We start from the raw sequence: 9863 nt of genomic DNA on the forward strand, positions 1-9863 counted from the left end.
AATATAAACACTTAATTTCATGTAACATTGGCAATTCTGTGACCTCGTTTCTACAAAATGAATCACTATATTTAACTTCCTGATGTGTACTACTCATCATTTGTAAATGTTATAAAGGCAGTTCTTTGGCTAAGGTCTAAATCTGTTGTGTGCGAACAGGAAGCAAGAACTTCTTTATATACAGGATGTGGGTTTCAGACATGTAAGAGGAAGAGAGGAGGTGTAGAGTTGGTAGCACACACAATTTTGCTCTCTTACTTTCCCCGAAGAGGAGGGACAGGTGTTGCTGCCAAACCCAGAGGACTGTCAAAGTAGACTTTTGATCGTGTTTGGATCTGTTGGAGTGTTAATATCTAAAGATGATATAAGAGAGACAACAATGGAGCTCGAAGAGACGGAGACCGATGGGTTACCTTCCTGGTAAAGCTTCATTATTATTTTTTCCCTTTTTTTTTTTTTTTTGCAGGGGGGGGGCAGGTTTTTGTAGGGGTTATGTTACCTATTTATTTTTATTCACTCTATATTAACATGATTTTTGAAGGACTAACTTTAGTCATATTGGTATCTAATGATAAAATTCTTTGGCAATATTTTAAGGTCTCCTGTATCAAGAGAGAGACTCCTGACATGTGCCAACCTTTCTGATTTTGCAGGGGTAAGTTGCTTTTCTGCTACACAAACTTGACCGCAAACTATGGAGGTTAGGCCTAACTTTGAAGCAAATCAATATGTTGTCTGTTACTTTCTGGGCAGAAAAAAAGGAAACAGGACCCAAGCAGTGATGCTGAATTTTCAGCCCGAGCCTCAGAAGACTATGTGAGTTTTTTTTAATAGCATAGTTTTAGTACATCTGCTGAAAATTGAGACATGATCAGCTTTAAATCCTAACTTGTGAAATATGTTGCAAACGTATTGCAGCTTTATTTTTTAATCTGCATTTTTAGCACATGGGTCTCAATTTCTACTTTTTTTTTTTTTTTTAAAGACCACTGTTATTTCAAATCCTTAGGTGGACATAATAGATGCTCGCAGTTTCCGTCAGTTACAAATTCTCCCCATTTTTATCTCTCGTTTTCTGCTTTGCAACGGAAGTTTAGGCCACAGACCTTGCTTCTGAGACCAGGTGACTGTGTGATTCTCAGCACAGTGGTGTTTTTTTCTTTTTCTTTTTCTAATATACTAACCACTCCTTCGAATCATCAAATACATGTTAGATGTTTTTGAGAGCAATAGCAGCGATAAGTTCAGCTGTTCTTGCTCATTTCTCAGTATGAAAATGTCATTTTACAATTCAGCTTCCTGTGTTGTAACGGAAAGAGGCCTCTCCATGTTCACAGCTCAGCACTGTGCTGTGTTTCTCTTATCTCTTGCAGCTTTACATACTCTTACGTCTCTACCACAAAAACACCATCACACAACCTTTTTCTTTCTTTCTTTCTTTCTTTCTTTCTTTCTTTCTTTCTTTCTTTCTATAATTACCAGAGCGTCTGCACTGTTCACTGTGAGCAGTGGTGTGTGTAAAGAAGATTGAAATCATCTTTTGAGAATTAGCGCAGAGTGGTAGATTTCTCACTCTGATTATTCGTAACCCATTATCCACTCTCATCTTATAGTTTGCCCATTTTGAACCTTTTGAAATTTTGACTCTCTCGTTCTTTCAGGATGAAGATGACTTTCCCACTGATCTCCCACATGACTCTGAGGTACCGTTAGGCTATGAAGGATGGGTGATGTGTTTAAAGATTGAACAGAACCTCAACTGTGGCTTACTAATTTTGATCTTGTCTTGTTGCTTGAATGTTAGGGACCTTGTAACAAGAGAGTCAAACCAGTGGACAAAAGTAGTGGAGTTACAGGTATTATAGCGCCAGTGAAGACCCCTGCACTGAAACGGTTGGGACAGTCCATCCAGGTATTATTATTATTATTATTATTATTATTATTTTTAAATAAGAGTACCTTTTATTGGATTTGTAGTGGAAAAACAAAATATACAGTACGATATAACTAATTTTACACTTGATCTTTATAAAACATTGCAGTGTGTTAAATGAATTGTGGGTATAGACTGCAACGTTATAAATTCAACAGAAAAATATTTTTTGTAAAGTTTCGACGTGATCTCGCAGCCAGTAGACCTGATTTGAAGAACAGAGGATAGAATTATAAATTATGATTGAAAGGTTCCAAAGTTGTTCTGAAGGGGGGAAGAAAGAAAAAAAAAAAAGAGTTGGTGGTCGGGGGGGGTGTTACTTGTTCCTTTCACTAGTAATATCTTTACCACATACTATTTGACCATTTTTATTTTGTGATGAAGGAATGTGTGAAACCTTCCACATGATCAGGGTTTTTTTTTTTTGTACAAAAAAGTTTAACTGAATTATATGTAACTGATACCTATAAATGGATGTATAGGTAACTGTATAACATTCAGACACTTCCTGTGTTTTTTATTAGCCTCACGACAGTTCTCTCAGCAAACCTACTGAACAAATTCTTGTCTGTTTAAACCTCCAGAGGTCCATCAGCTTCCGTACAGAAGCACGGCCAATGCCACCAATGCCGATTCGGACACGTCAGAAGGCTTCTTCTTTCCCACGACGACGCAGCAGCCAGCTGTGGAGTGACACTGTTGACAGCCTGAGCCAGGAGCTTAGCGCCAAAGAGATTAAGAGACAGGAGGTACGAAAGGACGGGAGATTAGAATGTAATCGGGGTCAAATTCTGTAGTGTTCAATGCTGCAGCAGTAATCAATACTTCATAGTCGATAAGGGAATATAATATACCACTAGTTTACCACGAGCTATTGATTGATTTGATTTGGACAAAAAGATAAGAGATGTTTCTTTCCCATCTGGAGGTCAGTTCGCTTTGTTTTTTGTAAACAAGTAAAACTGTTCCTACTCAATACTCAGCACGAGTTTCTACATATTGCCAAATCTCTGAAGGGCTGCTGAACTGCTGGGGCTACGTTAAGGCTGTGGCACGGAGGGATGTGTGTTATGAAACAGGAAGTAACTGAGCTGGCTCAGAGGCCATGTTCTCTTTTTCACATTTTGTCAGACAGCAGCTCCACCTCAGTGAATATGGCAATTGTCATTGCTTTGTGTGAAGTCAATTTTTTTTTTTTTTTTTAATGGCCTTTAATACTGCTGCCCAAAGCTGTATTATGCAATAATTATACATCTGATTGTGTTATGCAATAATTATACATCTGATTTGCTTTAAAGAGTTAGGCAACAATATCGCTGTGTTATTATTATATAACGATATTATTGCTAGTTGTCTGACTTAAAAACCTTTTCCTTTTCCTTTTTTTTCTTCTCTCTAACACGCCTAGTAAACCTGATTTAAGTCATGAGGTGAATTTGACGTCCCTGAGTGTCAATGATCCCTGGGGTGGATACATTGCTAGCCCAGGCAACTGGGATAAGCTTTTTTTTTTTAAACTTGCTCAGCAACTAGAGAAAGAGAAACAACAACTCCCTATTGCCTCTTGCAACTAAAACTTGCTCCAAAATGTGCTCCAGTTGGTTCCGGTCTTTCACGGTGGTATAAAGCACCTCAATGCTGTAATGTGTGCATCAGCTTTTCTTCTGAATCCTGCCACCTGCTGCACTACGCACATCCACAAATGAACTATTTTTATTAGGCATATCAATTAGTTTGGATTCAAGACAATCATTCCATAATTAGCAACATGAAGTGATGTGGACAGGGTGACTGAACTCACTTATTTTACTCTCTGCACATAATAATGACTAGTCCTGTTTTTAGTCAAATGACATTACTTGACATTTTTGTGCAAGCACTTTGGTCTCATAGGCTGGCGAATGACGTGAGGGTTTTGGTTTTTTTGTTTTTTCTCTCCTGTTACAGGTGATATATGAAATGACGCAAGGAGAAAAGCAGTTGATAGAAGACCTCAATTTGGTCAAAAAGGTTTGTTTAAATACAGTGGCTTTTGTGTAGCAATTAGTGTCCTGCTTGTGCGCTGTTGGTTAATGCTTTATCCTGCTCTGCATTTCCAGGTTTACTATGAGCCAATGCTGAAACTGGACATCATGACAGAAAGTGAATTGGGTCAGATATTTGGGACTCTTGATTCTCTGATTCCTCTCCATGAAGGTGTGTTGGTACAGAGATGATACCTGTGCTACAGATGACGCCAAAAATAATTGCAACCCCTATCGGTTTTGAATGGAAAAATTGAAACGAGACTTTTATTTTGCAAATTATCCACAATAAGCTCGGTCTACAGGCTTGATTTGAAGAAGGCAGTGTGTAATATCTGAAAGTTATAATAGCTGTGTCAAGGAAATGAGCAATGTTTTATCAAGAAATCTGACCATTGTAACGGAGCAGTTGAGTGTAATGTCCAGAGGGGTGGACATTATTCTTGACATGCGAGTACTTCTTAGTGGATACAAAAGCGACTGGTGACCTTCAGAAAGCTAATGGGATTGGCATTTGAACTATTAGTTGTACTTTTATAATTTTGCTGTTGAATGTTCAATTCTGATTTGTTCAGAAGGTGTTGATTACTTTTATAAACTAGTAATGTGCTGGTTTTAATAGCACCAACTTGCATATGTAGTATGGCCAATGCTCAGTGGATTAAAAAAAAAACCCATAAGTGTTCATATGGTGAAGTTTATTTAGCCTTTATCTCTGCTGTTTGCCATGTTAAGAAACCATAAAGTCCACTGGAAGAACAGTAGAAATGCTCTGATCTAATATGCGGATCATGTTGCAAATTGCTGTGGTATAAGATGATTTAAAACATTTACAGGGCATGCTGTTTTTGGAAAATAATTGACTTCAGGGTGGTATCACACCACACATTGGCTGATTTTTCTCATAACGTTTCCCCATCGTGTCTTATTCTATACATCGCTCATTAATAATGAGAAGCACAAGCTTTTGGCTTTTATAATTATATAAATGTTTTCCATTATTAACATTTGAACGTTCACTGTTTGACAACTTTTTATGACTGATGGTAAAGGAATATCTGTGAAATTTAACAAGCTGTCATTGTTATAAATGATATTTCCTGCTTTTTTTTTATGGTGTATAAACTTTTGCACTTGACCATAGTGTTTTGACGTTTTTGTGCATGCAGATTTTTTGGCTCGTCTGGAAGGGCTGCGAGGGGTGGAGAAGACAGTGGGAGAGGTTGGGCCGACCTTGCTGGACTGGGTAAGTGTTCTCAAGGCAAAAAAAGGTGATGGATGTTTTTACAGGTTGCCCGGATGTCTTTTTCCACACGTCTCTGACTGCAGTATTCTTCCATTTCTAGTTCCCTTGCCTGGATGCCTATATCACTTACTGCTGTAACCAAGTGGGTGCCAAAGCCTTGCTAGACCAGAAAAAGCAGGTACGACGTGTTGAGGAGTTCCTCCGCTTGTGCCAAGAGTCATCCTTCAGCAGGAAACTGGACTTGTGGAACTTCCTGGATCTGCCACGCAGTCGCCTGGTGAAGTACCCGCTCCTTCTGAAGGAGATCCAGAAGAGTACGCCACATGATCATCCTGATGAGGACACGCTGCCTCAGGCTGTGAGTTCCTCTGAAACCAAATCTATTGTGAATACTAGGGAATACCAAAAAAATTAATCGGAATGAATAGATAACGTGTTAAAGAGGAACAAATGCAGATACAAATAGGAGGTGCACTCCAGGATGTGTAATAAAATGGGTTTTACCTTTCTGGCATTTACAGCGTTTGTTCATTCATCCTTAGTAACTGCCTGGTCTGAGTTGTAGTCGTTTGAATTGATATGCTAGTTATATTCGGTGGATATATTTTGGGAACCAACTAAATTCACGTGAAAATATTGTGAGCAAACATGAAACAATTATAACTGGGTGAAAGGAGTAAAAACCGTCCAGTGCACATCTCTAGTTGCGAAATTTTGAACTCCAGTGATGTAACTGAGGTTGAGGTCAGAGCCAGAATCACCTTTTCTATGGCATAATAGTAGACTTCATATTGAAGTTAAAGGTATTTTAATTTTTGTTTTTAAATCAGAATTTTGCTTTCAGCCACCTCCGTTTCGAGTCTAAAGACAGATACGGATATTCGGACCACTAAATAAATATTGATATAGTGACATTTTGTCACTAACGAAGACGCAGGAAGATTGTTCTTGAATAATTTTCTCTTAATTTTGAGTCTTGCCCACAGCCGCTCCTTTTCTGCGCACACACAGTAAACATTCTCAATTTGTTTATGTATATAGATACAGCTAATCCAGAGCATTATTACTGAGGTGAACCGTAAGACCGGCGAGGCTGAGTGTCAGTTTTACAAACGAGGCCTGTGCTACTCAGAGGAGGGGCAAAGAGTTCCGGAGATTCATGCCTCACACTTTCTCTACTGCCATGGCGAACTCAAAAACACCAAAGGACAGGTGAAGACGGTCTTCTCATTCTTATTACTGTTCTTCAGTGCTTTCAGTCATTATGCCTTTTATCATATAGTATTCCTGCTATGGATACTCTTTGGAATTAAAAAAAAAAACTTTTGTTACCACCACCTGTCCTCTGCAGAAGCTGCACGTGTTCTTGTTCGAGCTGGTGCTGGTTTTGACTCGCCCAGTGGTGCAGGACAAAGAAGGCATGGTGCAGTTCCAGGTTTATCGTCAACCCTTACCTGCTTCCCAGATCCTGCTGGAGGACCTGCCTGACGGAGAGGCCAGCAGTTCTGGATCCTTCCGTGGCGCCTTCACTGGCAATGACAAAGGTAAATTGTATTGTATGTTTTTTGACATAATGCAAGAATCTCAGAAAGCAGCTGTATAAATAAATGGAGTGTGACTCACTAGGAGAGTAATGGTGTACAAGTGATGTCTGATTTTACTGATGAAGGCTTTAGAACCTCTCCATGTGAGAACTAACCATATGTTTTGTATACATTTTCTTTTTTTGAAAGATCGGTGGAAATCATGACACTAATTTTTACACCTCCTGCACTCTTTGTTGGTTGATTTTCTGTATGACTTGTGTTTGGTGGCTGTGGCACACAAACATTTAAAATTATATTGTGAAGCTTTTTGTGAGATGTTTATTACACATTTTCTGACTCGCTCTTTCTTTCCAGCGTCAGTGCTTTGTAACAGTCAGACATTTTCCGTCTTCGCTAGTTGGGGGTTTTGTGGTTTCTCAGTGACATGACAAACTGCATTTTAACTTTGAGAGGAAAGAAAAAAAAGAGGCTGATGAATGATTGTTTAGAGCTGTTCTGATAAGTCAAAGCATTACATCTGACTATAAAGGGCTGAAAAGTATGATGGGTCAGAAAGAGGCATTTTTAACCATGCATCGTGAGTTTAATGGACTATTCACTAAAATCTATCCACCTCTCTCTCTCTCTCTCTCTCTCTCTCTCTCTCTCAGTGAAGAACTGCTTCCGTGTGAGCAGCAGGGGGCGCACAAAGGCTCAGTCGCACAGCCTGCAGGCCAATGACTCCTTCAACAAGCAGCAGTGGATTTCCTGTTTGCGACAAGCCATCATCCAATCGAGAGACAGAGATGCTCAGGCCAGCCAATCCAAAGCCTACCTAAGCCCCGAGCCTCCACTTGACCACATCGCTGAACTGAGCCTGAATTCTGATGTGGAGATGATAGACACATAGGTCATAGGTGACCTCACTTTACAAGGACAAAGCTAATGTTTCCCATCCATACAGTCTCTCACGTTCCATGCAAGGACCTGATGAAGTTTACAAACTTTCTTATTATAAAAGTGAACGGTATTTATATGAATGGTTCAGCCAGACTGAAGAACATGTAAAGTGGTTCATTCACGCGTGTTTGCCTAATGGACACTTACTCACTCAATGAGTCCATGAGCTCATTCCTGTTTTCTATGTAGCTTATAGACTTATAATTAAGGCTCACAAACAGTAATTTGAATGTGATGATGTATGGTACATTATGCCTAGTAACTGCTTGTGAGTAATATGATAGCATCTGATGGTGAATTTGATTACAGAAATTAGACATTTTTCTTACAGACTCCCCCCTCTGTTAAACTGACAGTTTTCATGTGAAGTTGATTTTCAGCTGTGGCAGAGATGGAGCTATTCACTTATGGATTTTGGATTTTTGTGCCATGAATAAATATTATTCGGTTGTCTGTAGATATGTATTAGCTTGAAGTGCAATAACAAGCTCATACACCCTGATGCATTTTGTCTTTTTTTTTTATCTTTGAATTGTACCTAAAATACAATAAAATTTCAAGTCTGCAGAATGTTAGGACCAAAAAAAAAAAAAAGGCAAAGAAATGTCATTTATAGCACCAAAGCATTTGGTGTGTTAGATTCCAAAAATGTTCATTTTACAATCTCTAACGAAAATGGTCAAATAGTACATGTTAATCTCTCTAATGAAGAATGTATTTATGATGTGTATGCCCAAACCTTACCTTTCTAACTGCCTTTTTTCACGTCTGTAATTTTTGAAATCTGTATCCTACAGTGTCTTGCAAAAGTATTCATTCCCCTTTTGTGTTTGTCCTGTTTTGTCACGTTACAAGCTGGAATTAAAATGGATTTTTTTTTGGGGGGGTTAGCACCATTTGATTTACGCAACAGGCCAACCACTTTAAAGGTACAAAAAAAGAAAATATTTTTCTTGCCTGTGACCCTGTAGAACAGGATAAGTGGCTACAGAGGATGGATGGATGTCCTGCTGGAATGTGAACCTTTGTCCCAGTCTCAAACCTCTGGCTGACTCAAACAGGTTTGCCTTGCATTTCGTGCCATCCATCTTTCCTTCAGTCCTGACCAGCTTTCCTGTTCCTGCAGATGAAAAATATCCCCACAGCATGATGATGCCACCACCATGCTTCACTGTAGGAATGGTGCTCTTGGGGTGATGGGAAGAGTTGGTATTTCCCATGATGGCAAAAAAATTTAATTTTTGTCTCATTTAACCAGAGAATCATCTTCCATGTGTTTGGGGAGTCACCACTGTTGGACAAACTCAATGTTTTTTTCTTTTTTCTTGAAGCAATTACTTTTTTTTTTCTGGCCACTCTTCCATAAAGCCCCCCTCTGTGGCGCGCATAGCTTAAAGTGGTCCTATGGACGAAGACTCCCATCTCCACTGTGGATCTTTGCAGCTCCTACGGTGTTCTCTTTGGTGTCTTTGTTGCATCTCTGATTAATGCCCTCCTTGCCCGGTCTGTGAGTTTTGGTGGGCAGCCTTCTCTTGTCAGGTTTGTAGTGGTGACACATTCTTTCCATTTTGCTATAATGGATTTAATGGTGCTCCCTGGGATATTCAAAGTTTGGGATATTTTTTATAACCCGACCCTGATCTATACTTCTCCACAGCTTTGTCTCTGACCTGTCTGGAGTGCTCCTTGGTTTTCATGTTGCTTGCTTAGTAGTGTTGCAGAGTCAGGGTCCTTCTAGAACAGGTTGGTTTATACAGACATCATGTGACACTTTGATTGCACACAGGTAGATCTTAATCAGTTAATTATGTGATTTATAAAGTGAATTGGCTGGACCAGCTCTTATTTAGGGGTTTCATATGAAAAGGGGTGAATACTTGTGCACGCTCCAGATTTCTGTTTTTTCATCTTAATTTTTATTTGTGTCATAATAAAAGAACGATGTGTACCTTTCAAGTTGTAGGCATGCTGTGTAAATCAAATGGTGCTAACCCTTCAAAAATCCATTTTAATTCCAGCTTATAATGCGACAAAACAGGACAAACACCAAGGGGGATGAATACTTTTGCAAGACACTATCAGTATTCATTTTTGGCTTCTCTGACTTATTTGGTTATTCTTGTTCTGAGTTGGATGTTCTACACTTCTTCACATCAGATTTGGAGCTAAGATGG

General features: G+C 39.1%; 1 protein-coding gene across 2 annotated transcripts; it reads left to right on the top strand.

Moving 5' to 3' along the window:
* Positions 1-211: 211 nt before the first annotated feature.
* Positions 212-9645, top strand: arhgef3l (Rho guanine nucleotide exchange factor (GEF) 3, like). 2 transcript variants are annotated; one of them, XM_060938204.1, is made up of 13 exons: positions 212-420; positions 598-655; positions 754-816; positions 1662-1703; positions 1805-1912; positions 2518-2682; positions 3881-3943; positions 4033-4129; positions 5127-5203; positions 5304-5561; positions 6245-6415; positions 6555-6747; positions 7401-9645. In XM_060938204.1, the coding sequence occupies exons 1-13, from the start codon at positions 380-382 to the stop codon at positions 7637-7639; spliced, it is 1575 nt and encodes a 524-aa protein (XP_060794187.1). In that variant the 5' UTR covers positions 212-379; the 3' UTR covers positions 7640-9645. The 2 variants fall into 2 exon arrangements, with proteins under 2 accessions (XP_060794187.1, XP_060794188.1); XM_060938205.1 differs by lacking the exon at positions 754-816.
* The last annotated feature ends 218 nt before the right edge of the window (positions 9646-9863 follow it).

The sequence above is a fragment of the Neoarius graeffei genome, chromosome 13 (genome assembly GCF_027579695.1).
Source record: "Neoarius graeffei isolate fNeoGra1 chromosome 13, fNeoGra1.pri, whole genome shotgun sequence".
NCBI classification, from domain to species: Eukaryota; Metazoa; Chordata; class Actinopteri; order Siluriformes; family Ariidae; genus Neoarius; species Neoarius graeffei.

Excerpts from the sequence above, each read along its gene's own strand:
- arhgef3l (XM_060938204.1), top strand. The coding sequence starts at position 380 with ATGGAGCTCGAAGAGACGGAGACCGATGGGTTACCTTCCTG. Across the intron at positions 3,944-4,032 it reads ACCTCAATTTGGTCAAAAAG|GTTTACTATGAGCCAATGCT; the intron begins GTTTGTTTAAAT and ends CTGCATTTCCAG. Across the intron at positions 4,130-5,126 it reads TCTGATTCCTCTCCATGAAG|ATTTTTTGGCTCGTCTGGAA; the intron begins GTGTGTTGGTAC and ends TTGTGCATGCAG.